The sequence below is a fragment of the Carya illinoinensis genome, chromosome 8, assembly GCF_018687715.1.
Source record: "Carya illinoinensis cultivar Pawnee chromosome 8, C.illinoinensisPawnee_v1, whole genome shotgun sequence".
Taxonomy (NCBI): Eukaryota; Viridiplantae; Streptophyta; class Magnoliopsida; order Fagales; family Juglandaceae; genus Carya; species Carya illinoinensis.
In genome coordinates, this window is record NC_056759.1 from 2,674,306 (window position 1) to 2,691,439 (window position 17,134).

Sequence of the window (17,134 nt, forward strand, 5' to 3'; positions counted from 1 at the left end):
TCCCTCGTTCCATGTAACGGCCCCGTATTTGGAGGGTCGTAGCCTCCTAGAATTGTTTTTTATCGCTAAAAATTACATTCAAATGGTACATCTAGACTCCAAAAATCACAACTTGTAAAACTACTTTAGTAAAATTATACATACTTTCACAATAAATAACATCAATGAAATCCTCTACAAATTTTATTAAAATCAGTAAGTTTCCAACAATACCGACTCAAGAAAAATGACTAGGTTTTCAAAATAAAACCTCCAATACTCCTATATATGATACTTATCTCACTGCACCCAACTAGTTTTGCCCACATATTCTTTTCTTGATTCCCCGTTGAACCATCAAGATCATTTAAAAATATTGAAAGTAATTGAATAAATTATCAACAACTCAGTAAGAAATAAATATATACTAATATATAAACATGAATCAATTACATAATGCAGAAATAAATAAATGATCTAAATACTAGAGTAACGGTTCATAAATATTAATATACAAAAGTCTTATGGCATAGCAACAGAAATACAACGCTAAATTTTCTCTTTATCATTCTCGGAGCTTGAGCGTGTATACAGAAAAGATCATGCAAAAAATTACTTTATTTTTAAAGTGGGTTTACAAAAAATAGAGATGTTGATACCAACATAATAACAGAAGTCATAATTTTACACTCATGGTAAGATCGGGTCGAAAGCACAAATATAATGTCATGCTAAAGGGTTTCCAGATGTAGCATCATATCATAATAGAATACTGAACAAATATAGATTATATTCATACCATAGTGTATACAAAATTTCAGATTTCATATTCGTTCTTTTTATATAGTTGATCAACAGAGTTGCCAAAAATGCTCATGTTTGCACTAGTTATGACAAAATATTTTTTTTCTTATTTGGATACAATGATTTATGCAAGAAAATGACCATTTAGGTAAAGTCTAACATTGGAGCACTGTTTACCTGAGTCTTACATAGAATTACCAAAACCTTGAACTTGAACTCTAGCAATATGATCACAACTTAACAAAAAAAAAAAAAAAAAAAAATTCACTAACATGTTAATAATCTACACAAGTGCAAATTCAATCTAACTAATAAAAGTTCATAATTCTAAACTATATTCCCGCACACACAATTCCATTATGATGTCTCGATTTCTAATCATGGTATAAACACAAACTCCACAACTCACTACACCAATATTTATTCCAACCTCCTCAAATTTGCTTAACTAATCACCACACACGAGTCAAGCAACAACCCGTACTTTTAAGTCAAAATAAACTTATTCTCAACATGTTAAATAACTAAATGGCCACTGTTAAGTCTTTTCCACTCACAATACTACAAACCCGAGACTCTCTACATGTAAACAAACAGCCAATAATAAACTTTTAACACGTCAAAATAATCTACATTTCAAGTCAATTCCTTCCTCAGTCTCCAACATTGTATTCAAGAAGACCTCCATACACCAACCTACTATGTATTCACAATCTCCACAATTTTACAGTCACAAAATTTTCCAAACAGCAAACCACCAACAAATCACACACCTTAAGATTCAACCATAAGGCTATGCAATTTTCTAGTGGACACAACAATACATGCCACGAAATAAACAACGCAAAAAGCGAGACAAACGCTCAGGACAACCATACCTAATTTAGTGCAATTGATTTAGAAAGTGAAGGGTGTTGGAGACGTCTTGTGATACCGGACATCAACATCAAAAACCAATTTCAAACAGTGGGGTAACACACTGTAGTGGGGACTAAAATTGGACAAATGGTAGAGAAGAATTACTTTGGCAGCTAGAGGTGTACGTGGACTTCGGTGGCCTTATCTGTCATGGACTAAATCTTAGACGGAAAGTGCTACTGTAAGAGGGAGAACCCGAGGGTCTTGTTATGGCACAACCAAAGGGAATTAAAACCCACTGAAAATGGAGACACAAAAGAGGGAAGGAGAGGGAGAGAGATGATTGTTTGTGCGAAAAATCAAACAAAATAGACCGAAAGGAAGACTGAGAAATGTAGATAAACGGAGAAGAGTCAAAGATGGGTGGAGGAAGCTTATCGGCGTGATGTAGGGCAACCGACGATGGCAACTTGACCCGTGAAGATGCACGACGTGGAGAGAGGAAGGGGCGAACTCTAGAGAGAATTTGTTGGGTGAAAAAAGAAAAACTGAAATGGCATATAGGGGGAACGAGGAGAAAGTGACGAAAATAGAGAACCTGAAGATAAAAAGAAGGAACCATCGGGAGGATGGGAGAAAAAGAGGTAAAAAGAAGGCGGACAACCTTCGATTGTATGGTGAGATGACCAAAAAAAAAAAAAAAAAAAACCTCCCCTCTTTATTTCTTAAAAATATATAGCAACTCAATCTTTGTAATTTACATACAATTATCATATTATCTCCTCAAGCATGATATCAAACAATATAATAATCATTTATATTTTTTATCTAACTATCTATTATTAAACATCACCTTAAAAGATGAAAGATTAATATTTGAAAACTACTATAATTATAAAAATATGTCACAAAAATAAATTTATAAATTAATATAATATTTGATAAATTAAATCTATTTAATAATAAAAATAATTTATAATTTAATATATTATATCAATTTATATTAATTTGTAAATGAATAATATTGAATATAATCATAATTATACAAGTACTTTATATTTATTTAAAAAATAATAAATTTATTATTAAAATATTAATTTTTTCATATAAACCTTATATTTATATATTTTTTAAAAAAGATACCATTTGCATCATCGATAATTATAAATAGAGAAATATTATATATAATCGTAGAATTGCAAACGCCGCACAATTATTTTAAAATAGAGTAAGATCCATAATTTTTTTCATATAAATTTCATATTAATTTATTTTTTTCAAAACAACTACATATTACTTACATAACTACAATTACAAATATCATTTCCCTTATATATATCATTTCGTTTCTCTTGATCAGAGTTTACGGAGGGGGGAAAGCCAAACAAATTCTCCCCGAAAGAACGGAAAAGTTCTCCCATCCAATTGGCCCTTTCTAACTTTTAGATTTATTCTCCAACACGTGGCATCATCCCATTTGTAAAAATGCATGATTTGCATCAGGAAAAAATAAGAGAGGAAAACAAGAAGGAAAGAAAATCAAGAAAGCCATAAAAATGTGGTAATTTCTATCTGTTTTTCAATCTCCATGGACAAGAAATAGAGAATCTGCGATTGCTATTTCCCTCCACAGTTCTCCAAACTCCCTCGCTCACTCTGACCGAACCCTGAAAAGAGTTTGGTTCCGTTTTCTCTTGTCTATTGGGCACACATTCCGGCCCTCTGTGAATACATTTCAAACCCAGATTGAGTTCGAACCCGACTCTAGAAGCTTTATGAATCTTCTACCAGCGCATCACCGCCTCCAAGGACTCCCCCTCTTCATGGACCTTCGTCCCCACGATGCGTGATCTGCGTAGCCGACCACGCAGGAACCGGGCACTCAACAACCCTGTGCCGAATCCGATTACCCCGCAACCAGTACCCCACAACAGTGAGGATCTTCTTTTAACTGTACGAGGTCGCCAGAGAAGGGCAGCCGAGCAGAACCGGACGAGTAATAAGAACTCGATCGGCGTTGCTGAGAGGAATATTGTGACGAAGAGAGGCCGCAAGGTCATCAAAACGAGGTCGCCGAAGGGCAACAAAGTATATAGAGAAGAAGAGGAAGGGATTAGGGTTTTTAGAGGGGGCGTTGAAGAAAAAGCGATGGATGAGTACGACAGCGGTGGCGGACGGAGCGGCGATAAGGGGCCCGCAGCCGAGGACGAGGGCAGCACTGCGCCTCTTCCCGAGAAGGTCTCTCTCTCTCTCTCTCTCTCTCTCTCTCTCTCTCTCCTGATTTCGTGCTTCGTCTATGCCTTTTTATTTACTCTTTGGTTTTACTGTCGGGGTGATAAAAAGCTGAGTAAAAGGGGAGGAACGAGACTCTTGTTTGTGGGCTTTTTGTCTTCCTGTTGTTCCATAACAGAAATCCTGTCGATGTTCGGTGTTGGTCGGATTATAATTAGGGGGTTTGATGAGTGAGGCGAGCTCATCTCTACGTCATGAAACCTAAAATTTCACAGCCCCTTTCTCATCGATGAAAAAAACGGGGAAACATTTAGGTTTCTGGATTCTCTCTTTAGGCGAGCTCAGCTCTGCGTCGTCAAAGCTATTATTTCATAGCCTTTTTTTTTTTTTTTTTTCATTGATGAAAAGATTGGAGAAACACTTAGTTTTTGGATTCTCTCTTGAGTCGCTCTCAGCTCTTCGTCACGAAAGCAGATATTTCTTAGCACCTTTTTCATCGATTTGGGTTTTTGGATTCTCTCACAATTTAGTTGCTAGGAAGATGTAGTGAAGGAAGCAGTGTTTTAATCTTATTCTCTAACTTGTTTTTTATTTTTTTGGGGTACTTTTTTCTGCTATCATTCTTCTTAGCTCCCTCTCTTGATGGTTGCATTCGCTTGAACTATATTAAACTAATAAACCGAGCAGCGAGAACACAATGACGATAACTGCGTGCTATTTATGACATGAATACAGTATTCTTATGCATTCATGATACTCATTTTGTTATATGGTTTCTCTACAACAGGTCCAAGTTGGTGGTTCCCCAATGTACAAAATAGACAGAAAACTGGGTAAAGGAGGATTTGGACAAGTGTATGTTGGTCGACGTGTTGGTGCTACCAGTGTAAACGAAAGAACTGGCCCTGGAGCTGTTGAGGTATCGCATATTTGTTATATGATGTATGTGCTCACTTAGTAATTCTGTTGGATAAGAATTTCGATGTTAACCTGTCTGAATGATCATTCTAAATTTTCAGGTAGCTTTAAAATTTGAGCATAGGAGTAGTAAAGGATGTAATTATGGACCGCCGTATGAGTGGCAAGTTTACAGGTGAGGCCCCTATCAGTGCCTGTATTATACTTTTTGGTGCATTGCTTTCTCACTTTGAACTCTTACTATATGTATGGACTCGACTGACACTTTTAATTATTACTGTGCAGTGCACTTGGTGGCAGTCATGGTGTTCCACGAGTTCATTATAAGGGCCGGCAAGGTGACTACTATGTCATGGTATGTGTTATTCACTTGATATGTTCCTTCTGATCTCACGTTAATGAAATCGTAGTTTATTATCTCTCTTTCTTCAAACTGTAAGATAACTCTATTGTTCACAGGTCATGGATATGCTTGGGCCAAGTTTGTGGGATGTTTGGAATAATAACTCACACACGTAAGCTTCTTTTTCAAATTGATACTTTTGTATGTTCATGCAATCAATTTTACCCATTTGATGTTTCCTCATTTCTTTTAACTATAGGATGTCTATTGACATGGTTGCATGTATTGCCATTGAGGCCATCTCCATATTAGAGAAGATGCACTCTAAGGGGTGAGACTTTTATTGCAATTTGGACTTCCTGTTTCTTTACAGATATATGTGATATATATTTAAACAGATTAAACCTAATTTTTATGTTAGTTTTTTTAAAAGTTAATATGATTATGGTATGTGGGGGCATCAATCTCCACAACAACCTTATGCCCTATTTTTTTGTTGGAAACTCTTTATAGCATCTGATGGAGGTCTGGCACAGAATATCTAGGTACTTTTGGGTGCCGTGGTTGAAGAGCATTGTTCTCTTCCTTGGACCCATCGACCTTTGTGTTCAATTGTATGACACAGTCTTCCAGAGTTATTGCATGTAATTGTGCTAACTAGTCCATGAAAGTAATGGTTTAGCATTTGAATGGTTTCTATTCATTGCAATTTATATGGGGTTATTATGTTGCGGCTGATATTGTTGGCAGATATGTGCACGGGGATGTGAAACCTGAGAATTTTTTGCTTGGTCCTCCTGGGACTCCTGAAGAAAAAAAGCTATTTCTTGTAGACCTTGGATTAGGTAAACTTTTAAAATACCTTTTCCTTCCCACAGCATGTTGTTACCCGACAATGAAGAAGTGTTCCATACCTTTTTATTCTGTGTATATCTTGACCTTACAGCCACCAGGTGGCGAGACAGTGCAACTGGCTTGCATGTTGAGTATGACCAACGTCCAGATGTTTTCAGGTAAAATTTAACCGTGTATTTAACCACAAGTCTGCTTGAATTTCCTTTCTGTGGTTCTTAGATTCTTATTGGCATGTGATAATGTGTCCAGGGGAACTGTCCGGTATGCTAGTGTGCATGCTCATCTTGGTAGAACTGGTAGCAGGAGGGATGACTTAGAATCACTTGCTTACACTCTTGTTTTTCTTCTCCGTGGCCGATTGCCATGGCAAGGATATCAGGTACAAAACTTTCAAAATTCAGTGAGGTTTGGTTTTTATGTAGTTTTGCTTGACCTTCCAACATGGTGGTTGTACTAGGGGGACAATAAAGGATTCCTTGTATGCAAGAAGAAAATGGCCACTTCCCCAGAATCTCTGTGTTGCTTTTGTCCTCAGCCTTTTCGACAGTTTGTTGAGTTTGTGGTAAATTTGAAGTTTGATGAAGAACCTAACTATGCAAAGTATATCTCCCTCTTTGATGGGATTGTTGGTCCAAATCCGGATATCAGGCCAATTAACACTGACGGCGCTCAAAAGGTACTTTTAACATTCTTGCATCTTTGTGTTCTTGACACATGGTGCCAATCAAAAATAAATAAATAAATAAATTCTTGCATCTTTGTTTAATGATTGACTGCGTGTTGAAGTAGAAATCTTTGGAAGTATGTTTCTTTGTCAAAGCCACATATATGTCTTTTGATGGTTGCTAATTAGGCTTTTAGTTTTCAAATTGGGTGACATCATAAACAACTCATAAGATAGCCAATTCCTTCACTCCAGTAGGACAGTTCAAGGTCAAAAAACTGAAATGAAGATTTTTGAAAAACATATCAACCAATTTATAAGCTGAATTCTACTTATAATAAAAATTATAAGATGAATTCTCCATAGAACAAACTTGATGTTACGTGTAATTTTCAGGCATGATACATAAACCTTTGTCTAAACCATTTTTTTCTAAATACATATGTATTTCTTTTCTATGTCGAAGCTTATATGTCAGGTTGGACATAAGAGAGGACGATTGACCATGGAGGAGGAAGATGATGAACAACCAAAGAAGAAGATTCGAATGGGGATGCCTGCAACTCAATGGATTAGTGTTTACAATGCTCGCCGGCCTATGAAGCAAAGGTATGTGTCTGAAGTCACCCATTTAGCTTGTCAAGTATGTCACAATAGGGTCAGAGGCTGACGTTTTCCTCTCTTTTTGGAGATTTCACTATAACGTAGCAGATGTAAGGCTCTCCCAACACATTGAGAAAGGAAATGTGGATGGATTATATGTCAGTAGTGTGGCTTCATGTTCAAACCTTTGGGCCCTTATCATGGATGCTGGCACTGGATTTACCGCTCAAGAGCACGAACTCTCACCCTATTTTCTTCACAAGGTTGTATGTTTTTTTTTTTTTTTTTCATCGAGAACAGTTTTTATCAGATATAAAATTGTACATGTTTAACTGCATTGCATTTTTGTGCCTTCACTATGCCATATGGATGTTTACATTGGTGGTTATAGAATTTGGAGTTTGTGTGTCACCTGATTATTCTTGTCTATCTTCTAATTATGTGAAGGAATGGATCATGGAACAATGGGAGAAGAATTACTACATCAGTGCAATAGCAGGGGCTAATAATGGGAGTTCGTTAGTTGTGATGTCGAAGGGTTAGTCCAAGCATGTTTAAGCATGGATGGTTTTGAGAGATTTTTTTAGTTTCCAATCTTAACTTCTATTGCTTCATTGAATTTAGGGACACAGTACTTACAGCAGTCTTATAAAGTCAGTGATTCATTTCCATTCAAGTGGATCAACAAAAAATGGAGGGAGGGGTTTTATGTTACTGCCATGGCTACTGCTGGGACTAGATGGGCAATTGTTATGTCTCGTGGTACTGGATTTTCTGACCAGGTTTTGTTCGATTATCTGGACCTGTTCATTTGGAATACCCAGTAGTAGCACAGGAAAAAATATGTAATCTATTTTAATTTCTATTTTTTCAGGTTGTGGAACTAGATTTTCTCTATCCTAGTGAAGGTATTCATCGAAGGTGGGACGGTGGTTACCGAATCACATCAACTGCAGCAACTTGGGATCAGGCTGCTTTGGTTCTTAGTTTTCCTAGAAGAAAACCTGCAGATGAAACTCAAGAGACTCTCCGAACTTCTGCTTTTCCCAGTACACACGTCAAGGTGGACTATTTAGATTTATCATTTTTTTCAATTTTCTTCCTGTTCATCCTTCATTTCTGAATCTAGAATTTCCACGTGGTGTTTATGCAGGAGAAATGGGCAAAGAATCTTTATATTGCGTCTATCTGCTATGGTCGAACTGTTTCATGAACTACCAAAGTTCTGTTAGGATGCCACTTAATGTATTTTTGACCTCACTTTTATGATCCATGAATGGGTGGGCTCTTACCATCTAGTTTTTCTCAAGAAGCGAAGATCATGTCGAGGCAAATTTACTGATCATAGCATTTTGGAGATGATGTATGCTAAACTCTTCTTTATTGCTGCCATCACATAGCATCTGTTACAAACACCTGTGCACTGTCTTTAAATTGCGTCAAAATGCTTATGAGGCTAATTTTAAATCGTATATCCACCTGCAAGGTGCTTAATTTTTCCTATCATTACAAAGTTTGTATAGGTTTGAACAATAATCACATGGCTGAAGGCATGTTCACAGGAGAGCATTTTGATTGTTGATGGTATTTTCAGACGTACAATTATTATTTTGCTGTGGGCTTTGGACATTCTCAGCTGTTAACCCTGTATCTAGTCCTTTTTTTATTCTCCTTTCTGGTCTTGAAAGATAGTTTCTGGGTTGTCAGAATTTGACTTGAAAGGAAGTGGTTGTACACTTTGAGCAAGAGTTTGTAATGATCTCTTTATTATTGTTTTTCTTCATGTTATATTTTAATTGCAATCTTCTGCACCTCCCTTTGACCAGCATGGTACATAAGGTGCATGGCTTGTCTAAGTATACCAAGGTGTTATGTGTTTATCTCATTTTTTTACTTACAAGAAAGTGCATCAAAGTGCTATTTTTGTGTTTGACACAATCATGGAAGTTGGTCTTTTTTTTTCCCCTCCTTAAAGCAGCCATTTTTCCCCTTGTACAATTCTTTTCTCACCATCTGTAACATGACCCCAGTGGTTTCTACAATCTAGATTTTGAACTGGTCACCAGAGTACATATTGTCTGGCTGACCTGTTCAAGTTCAGAAATTTCATAATAGTTTTCTTCATATTTGCATGTGCATGCGCATGTCTTATATTGTGTGTACACACAGGCCACGGGAATACATAGATATGACTTACTCATGTTCATTGCATTTGACTGTCTTAGAGGCAGCAGCAGTTGGCTGTTTTTTGATGCAGTGATCAGTTGCAAGTATATTTTTTGTGGAAGAGTTTAGATCAGTTGTGGGCCACTTGAGTACTTATTTGCCTTGCTGGTTTGTAGGTTCATTTATATAGAACTTGGCAATATGAATGTGCTAAATGTTAAGTGTTTTAGCATCAAAGATTAGGTAGTTGATGGTGGAGGAGCCGGATAACCTCTCCAATATGTGTTTGGAGACTGGGGGTCTGTCGGCTAAAGAAGATGGGTATTCATTGGGCACTGACAATAAGGAGTCGGGGTCTTTTGATGATGAAATGCTCCTAAGGCATTCTCAAGGTTGTTTAGATATCATTGGGGTGGAAGAAGTCTTGCTGGTGGAAGATACTTATAGACAGGGAGTTCAAGAGACAGAAGTTGTTCTGAACAGCTTAGTTCCCATACAGGTAGCTGAGGAAACGGGGATGGTACAAGCTGAAGAGAGTGAACCAGTCCCTTTAAACTTCTTGAGCCTAGAACAGCCCAGGATTTCAGACTGGGTTTTAATACGGTAAAGGATATTCAACATTTGGTGGGTTTGAGGTGTGAAGGTTATGAAGAGCAGTTTATGGGTCTACTTACAGCAATTGAAACAGGCCATCATCAACATAGACAAGCAGAGTCAAAAAAAGCAGAGAGAACTGAGAAGGTTGAATTGGTCCATGAATTCAGAAGGAAGTGCAAGCAAGGAAAGGACCAAAGGGAAGGAAGGGTGTGGCATATTCCAAATGAAACCAAAAATTGTATCGTGGAATGTCCGCGGGTTAAACGAGGACAATAAGCGTCTACAAATAAGACACTTGTTGTGCGAGTGGAAGGCGGACATAGTGTGTTTACAGGAGACAAAGCTGAAAATTATTAGTAGAAACTTGGTGCGAAGTATATGGAGCTGCACATATGTAGATTGGGTATACTTGGCAGCCGAAGGGGTATCGGGTGGAATTCTAGTGATGTGGGATAGAAAAGTGGTGGAGAAAATTGAGGAGTTTGTAGGAGTATACTCGGTGGCCTGCTCTTTTAGAAGTGTGGCAGATGACTTTTTGTGGGCTTTTGCAGGTGTATATGGTCCTAACCTAGACTATGAGAGAAGATTATTATGGGAAGAATTGGCTGGAGTACATAGCCGATGGGATCTTCCATGATGTATAGGCGGAGACTTCAATGTAACTAGATTCCCAATTGAGTGTTTTGGGAATAGAAGAATGAGGCCAGCTATGACAGAATTTTCGAAGTGCATCTTTGATTTGAATTTAGTGGATTTACCACTAGCGGGTGGGTACATGTACCTAGTCGAATAATCATACATGGTCTAGACTAGACAGATTTCTAATCTCACTAGAGTGGGAATGTCATTTTCCTGATGTGTGGCAAAAGAGATTGCCGCGTTTGAGTTCGGATCATTGGACTATTTTGTTGGATTGTGGAGGGGTCCAAAGGAGGCGTAGGTCCTTCAAATTCGAAAATATGTGGTTGAAGGCGGATGACTTTGAGGAAAAGGTCAGGCAATGGTGGACTTCATATCAGATACCAAGAACCCCTAGTTTCATTTTTGCGGGTAAACTGAAAGCTCTAAAAAAAGATCTAAAGCTGTGGAACAGACAATCTTTTGGCGATATAGGGGAGCGTAAAAAAAGCAAGGAGGTGGAGATCAAAGGTCTGGAAAGAATACAAGAAAACTGGCCCTTAACACAAGAAGAAATAGCTGTAAAAAAGGAGTTGGAAGCAGATCTGGAAAGAATAGTAGTTCTTGAAGAGACATCGTGGTGTCAGAAGTTAAGAGCGTTATGATTGAAGGAAGGAGACCGAAGCACCAAGTTCTTCTACAGAATAGCTAACTCACATAGAAGATACAACAACATTGAGATGCTGAAAATAGAAGGAGTGGAGTGTCGGGATGAGTCTGTGATAAACCACAATGTAGTTGACTTTTTTGAACAATTACTTTCTGAACAGGTGGTTTGGCAGCCGAAACTGGAAGGGCTTGGCTTTGATTCCATTGAACATATTGATGTAGACCGACTAGAGAGGCCTTTTGAGGAGTTGTAGGATTTTGAAGTTGTGAGGAAAATGGTTAAAAACAAGGCGCCGGGCCCTGACGGTTTCTTTATGGGTTTCTTTCAAACTTGCTGGGTTGTAATAAAAGATGACCTATTGAAGGTGTTCCAAGAGTTCTACTCAGCCGGAAAGTTTGAAAAAAGCCTTAATGTTACTTTTCTCGCACTAATTCCAAAGAAGGTGGGGCCGAGGAGATTAAGAAGTTTCGACTTATTAGCTTAGTAAATGGGGTTTACAAGATAATTTTCAAGGTGCTAGCGAATCGTCTGAGTAACGTAGTGGGGAAGCTTATTTCGAAACCTCAGAATGCATTTGTTAAGGATAGACAAATCCTAGTTGCGGTTCTTATTGTGAATGAATGCCTAGACAGTCGGTTGAAATCTGGTGAGGCAGGGATTATATGCAAGCTAGATATGGAGAAGGCGTATGATCATGTCAACTAGGAGTTCCTTCTTGATCTTTTGGGGAAATGCGGGTTCGAAGAGAAATGGTGTTCATGGATTAGGTGGTGTATATCAACGGTGAAATTCTCCGTCTTGATAAACGGAAACCCAACTGGTTTCTTTTGTAGCACATGAGGCTTAAGATAAGGAGATCCGTTATCCCCTTTACTCTTTGTGATTATGATGGAGGCACTGAGCCAAACGTCATCAACCTTGGTTACGAATGGGTTGCTCATTGGATTTAAGATTGGATCTCCGAATAGGGGACTTGTTAATGTATCTCATTTATTGTTTGCAGATGATACTCTTTTCTTTTGCAAAGCAGTCCCTAACCAGATTCGAATTTTGAAGGCCCTTCTCCTTTGTTTTGAAGTAACTTATTGAACGTTAATTTGGGAAAATCCGAGATGGTGCCTATTGGACGTGTTCGGCATATTAGACAGTTGGCTAGTATATTGGGATGCATGACTGCATCTTTACCCATGACTTATCTGGGACTTCCACTGGGGGTGACCTTGAGAGCGGCTTCTTTATGGGACTCAGTTATTGAGAAAGTGGAATGTCGGCTAGCTGGATGGAAGAGGTTATATTTGTCAAAAGGTGGTCGGATTACACTAATTAAGAGTATTCTTTCTAATCTACCCACCTATTTTTTGTCATTATTTCTTGTGGGGTGGACTGGGTGTGGAACAAAAATTTCACCTCGTTAGGTGGGACAAGGTATGTAGCCCTATCTCGAACGGGGGTTTGGGCATCAGAGATATGGGAACTTTCAATTAGGCGTTACTAGGTAAATGGCTGTGGAGATATCATAAGGAACCTGAAGCCTCTTGGAAGACGATAATAGAGAGCAAATATGGGGACCTATGGGGGGGTTGGTGTACATAAAAAGTGAGAGGAGCGCATGGAGTGGGTTTGTGGATACATATAAGAAAAGGGTGGGAGGTTTTCATTCGTTATACCCGAATCCGTTTAGGAGGAGGAACCCGTATTAAGTTTTGGTACGATACTTGGTGTGATCATGTGGCACTAAAGGAATCTTTTCCTTTGTTATTCAGAGTTGCAAGAGATATTGATGCCTTAGTAGCAGATGTACTGGAAAGATTAGGGGAGAAAATTCAATGGAATATCATATTCAGTAGGGCAGCACAAGACTGGGAGATGAGCAGTATTGAAGCCTTTTATAGCCTTTTGTATGCTACTAAACCAGATAATTTATAGGATAGTTTATGGTGGATACCTACAGTTAAAGGTACTTTTTCGGTGTGCTCTTTTTATAAGTCTCTTTCCCAAGAGATACCTATTCAGTTCCCATGGCGAAAGATATGGAGACATAAGGCGCCACTCAAAGTAGCTTTTTTTGTGTGGACTGCAGCATTGGGTAAGATTCTCACAACTGATAATTTAAGGAAGCGCATGGTGATCATCATAGATTGGTATTGCATGTGTAGAAAGGGAGGTGAATCGGTGAACCATCTCTTAATACACTGTGAGGTAGCGAGAAGGCTATGGAATGAGGTACTTGGCAGAATGGACTTGGCTTGGGCTATGCCGGAGAAGGTGGTCAGGGTATTGGCCAGTTGGAAAAATCTGAGAGGAAATCAACAGATAAAAGCAGTATGGAAGATGATCTCTATATGCATCATGTGGTGTCTATGGAGAGAGCGCAATGACAGGACGTTCAAGGACAAAGAGAGATCAATGGAGGAATTGAAATTTTTTTCTTTAGAACTCTTTGTCCATGGATCTTAGCGGTTGATTTCAATGGTTTGGGGCTACATGAGTTCCTTATATCCATTGTTCATATCTAGATGTGGTCACTAATCTTTGTGTCTGGCTTTTGCCTTCTTTTGATAATATAATTTATTTTACTTATCAAAAAAAAAAAAGATTAGGTAGTTATGCTCAAGGTCTTGGAAGCAGAAACATTGAAGGCAAAGCTCCTTGCATCCATGCAGAATTAGAAAAAAACTTTGCTACCAAGAAAAACCCCAGTATTCCACTTGGTAAGTCCAGGGATTTTTGCTGGGAAACTTAATGCAAATTTCTTTGATGTGGAGTTTGTGGAAGCATATTCTGATAGTTAAGGTGAGTTTGGTTGCTTTATGATTGATGAAATTTAATTCTATATTCAGGTACCACTTAAGATTCTGTTGGCATAATCATACCAAGACTCTACCCTGGTAAGCATCCGATTTTATTTGTTTGCATTATGCCAATAGATGGCTTTCGTGATTTTCTTGAAGAGAAGTAGACTGAATATGAGGAAAATGCTGTGCATTCAGGGCCTTGATGCCATGGAATCTGACTGAAATGAGATATACTCAAGGTGGTTGCAATCCTTCATCCACAGTGGCACTACATGAAAAGTTGGAGTCATCAGGTTGAATGGTATGAAATTCTTTTTCAAACCCCAACCCCCAAACAACACACAAGTATCTCTTAGATGATCATTTTTGGGCGATTGATGACTGTGCATTCATTTTGATGCATGCAAATAATGCAGTCGGAAATTGGCTTGTTCTGCACGCATTTAATATCTGAGCACCTGTTTAATAGTCAATCTCCAAACAATCACAAGCTTTTCTTTCACTTCATTACCAATTTCAGCTTTGGGATAGAGCCATCTATGGATCTTTTTACTGTCTTGGCTACTAAATTCAATAACATCAAAATGGAGTTCACAGTGCACACTTTATTGAGTAGGGAAATAATTTATTTATCAGAGAAGTCGACCGAACTTCCTGTACCTATGTATACCAAAATAGTGGAGTTGTTGAAAGAACTTTTGCTTCTTCTCCAACGTATTTCTTTTTGTCTTTTCTTTCCTTTTATTCAAGGTGTAGTGTTGTACTTGACTATATTCCAACCATTTAGATGGTCCTTGAGTCATTGGAGGTTCCAAATGTGAATACTTCCCAATAATTCTGGTCTTGAACTTTTTGTTGCACTTTTGGGAGGTGTGTGACAGAAAAGTGAAAGCAGCTTGAGTCTCCTGGAGCGGGGAATTATGTCGCCTCTTTTGTGGTGGTTTCTTAAATTTCTCGAGATTTTGAATGTCAAGGTGATTGTCTTACCGATTGCTGCTCTTTCCTTGAATGAAGGGAAATTATGCTATGCATACTGTAATAATTAGTTTAGTAGTTAAGTCGTCTTCTAAGACCACTGGAGGTTATTTTTTTGTTGGTGGGTTGGGGGGGAGGGGGGGATTGAGCCCCTAACATGGTAGCACAGAAAAGGTGCCAGATGATTCTAGGCTTCTATGCCTTTCTTTGGCAACCATTAGTTTAGTTTTGTGTGATATCGTGTACAGTGTTAGGGATAATCGATTAAAAACGATTAAGCTGTTGAATTGCTGGAAGATGCTTTAAAAAAAAAAAAAAAAAGAAATAAAAATTATGTAGGCCAGATTGTCCAGTAAATCACGCCAAGCTTTGCTAGGTTAAAGTGCATTAAGAGAGCTGGGAAAGAGAGAGGATAAACGATTGAATGTCTTTTCTAGTCTTGTGAGCTACCGATTGTTTTCCTTCTTAAAGAAGATTTGTTGAGAAAGTGCCTAAAAGACATGCCTGCCTGTAAATGTTCGTTCAAAGAAATAGGTTCAATTCATGCATAAAATGGAATTGATTTTCTCGGGTTATATTGATAAGCTTTGATCTTATAACACCAGTTTGCAGTTATTTTTCCACAGGTGGAAGGGCCCGGCCCCTCTGTGAGCGAGCTTCGGCGTTGATATGGCCCTGTTTAAATGCAATTTAGGTGTCACGAATTTTATTTTACAACTGAAGAAATACATCAAATCGTGAGCTTTCTACTTAATTTGATCCCATTTGAATACTAATAAATACATGTAATCTCGATTATTGATATTATTGTTCAAAGACTAAATTTATAAATTATTTCGTTTTGTATTCTGTCAACAGATCTACATGGTATTTCTGTCATTCAATCAAAAGAAAAAAAATTGACTCATAATAAATACAAATCGTGAAAAAATATTCACTCCATTAAAAAAAAAAAAAACACGGTGAACAAAAATAATTGAGAAATTACTCGAATTTAAATAAAAATAAAGAAAAAAAAAAGGGTCCCCAGGAGGTGGGTGCCGTGTGCACTACAACAGAAGTGCACACCCTATGATAGAGCACGAGCAACCCATTGTAAGTGGTTTTGGCTGAGACATTGCCAGGTGTCAAGCTTCTGTTGAGTTAGCAGACATCATATACAGGATGCTTTCATTGAAAATTCGTGAATATTTATGTAGGAATTGAGTCGTTGAAATTGAAAACCCGATAAATCTTTTAAATGCTTGCGAAAATTTGAGATACAGAGATATAGGTGTCAGAGAACGTTTATTTAATGATATTTATTTTGAAAAATTATATTCTTGTAGAGCATATCAGATAAAATACTTATAGGACATAATTTGATTTAGAAAATAAATTTTAAAATTTAAATCTTATAAATTAAATCTTATTATTTAGGTGTTAATGGTGTATTTTACACATTGACTTGAAATTAGAATAATTTATTTATTTTTACATGGGTCTGTGTTAGGTAAAATGATGGAGGGGCATTTCACCAAACTGCAACATAACCTTGTCTATTTACCCAAGATGGCAAAAGTGGTCTCTTTGGGACTAAGGGTCATAAATATGCGCACCGAGTTTGTTAGGTTTTGTGGCTGCATATTCTCGACTTGGCCCATCACCAACTCCATCACAAAGATACATTCCATCTACAATTCATTCCCAGCACATGCTTGCATTCTTTGGTAAGATTGTAATGTCAAGTTGAAGTTAGTAGGTTGAATGTAATGTGTATTTGTTCCATAACATTTAAATGATGAGAGGGAAACTTGTGGATATGTCTTCCCTAATATGTGTATAGAAGACATTATTTAGACTATTGATGTGACAAGATTTAGTTTGTAAAATTTAAAATTTAAAATTTCTCTTACAAATCGAAATTATGTCATATAAGCAGTATGAAATGTGTATCATCCATACCAGTTTGTAAATAAAAATATTCTTTATAAATGATATTGCTCTATTGCTAGTTTATTCTTCATTTTTTAACCTTTGTCTTTACAACTTATGAATCTTATGGAATTATTATTTTA

The 17,134-nt window shown here is 37.5% G+C and overlaps 1 protein-coding gene across 15 annotated transcripts; it reads left to right on the forward strand.

Annotated features, from left to right (window-relative positions):
• Positions 1 to 3,070: 3,070 nt before the first annotated feature.
• On the forward strand, positions 3,071 to 15,932 carry LOC122318829 (casein kinase 1-like protein HD16). 15 transcript variants are annotated; one of them, XM_043136497.1, is made up of 21 exons: positions 3,085 to 3,879; positions 4,661 to 4,792; positions 4,893 to 4,966; positions 5,077 to 5,146; positions 5,251 to 5,306; positions 5,394 to 5,465; positions 5,671 to 5,778; positions 5,885 to 5,979; positions 6,081 to 6,147; positions 6,239 to 6,368; positions 6,447 to 6,665; positions 7,120 to 7,262; positions 7,345 to 7,519; positions 7,704 to 7,794; positions 7,881 to 8,038; positions 8,131 to 8,319; positions 8,410 to 14,018; positions 14,148 to 14,195; positions 14,298 to 14,403; positions 14,973 to 15,076; positions 15,690 to 15,932. In XM_043136497.1, exons 1-17 carry the CDS (start codon positions 3,484 to 3,486, stop codon positions 8,467 to 8,469), a joined length of 2,235 nt encoding a protein of 744 aa, XP_042992431.1. In that variant the 5' UTR covers positions 3,085 to 3,483; the 3' UTR covers positions 8,470 to 14,018; positions 14,148 to 14,195; positions 14,298 to 14,403; positions 14,973 to 15,076; positions 15,690 to 15,932. The 15 variants fall into 15 exon arrangements, with proteins under 15 accessions (XP_042992436.1, XP_042992431.1, XP_042992429.1 ...); XM_043136495.1 differs by having other exon boundaries at positions 15,704 to 15,932; XM_043136498.1 differs by having other exon boundaries at positions 14,984 to 15,076.
• Positions 15,933 to 17,134: the final 1,202 nt, after the last annotated feature.

Excerpts from the sequence above, each read along its gene's own strand:
- LOC122318829 (XM_043136488.1), top strand. The coding sequence starts at position 3,484 with ATGCGTGATCTGCGTAGCCGACCACGCAGGAACCGGGCACTCAACAAC. Across the intron at positions 3,880-4,660 it reads CTGCGCCTCTTCCCGAGAAG|GTCCAAGTTGGTGGTTCCCC; the intron begins GTCTCTCTCTCT and ends TCTCTACAACAG. Across the intron at positions 4,967-5,076 it reads TATGAGTGGCAAGTTTACAG|TGCACTTGGTGGCAGTCATG; the intron begins GTGAGGCCCCTA and ends ATTACTGTGCAG.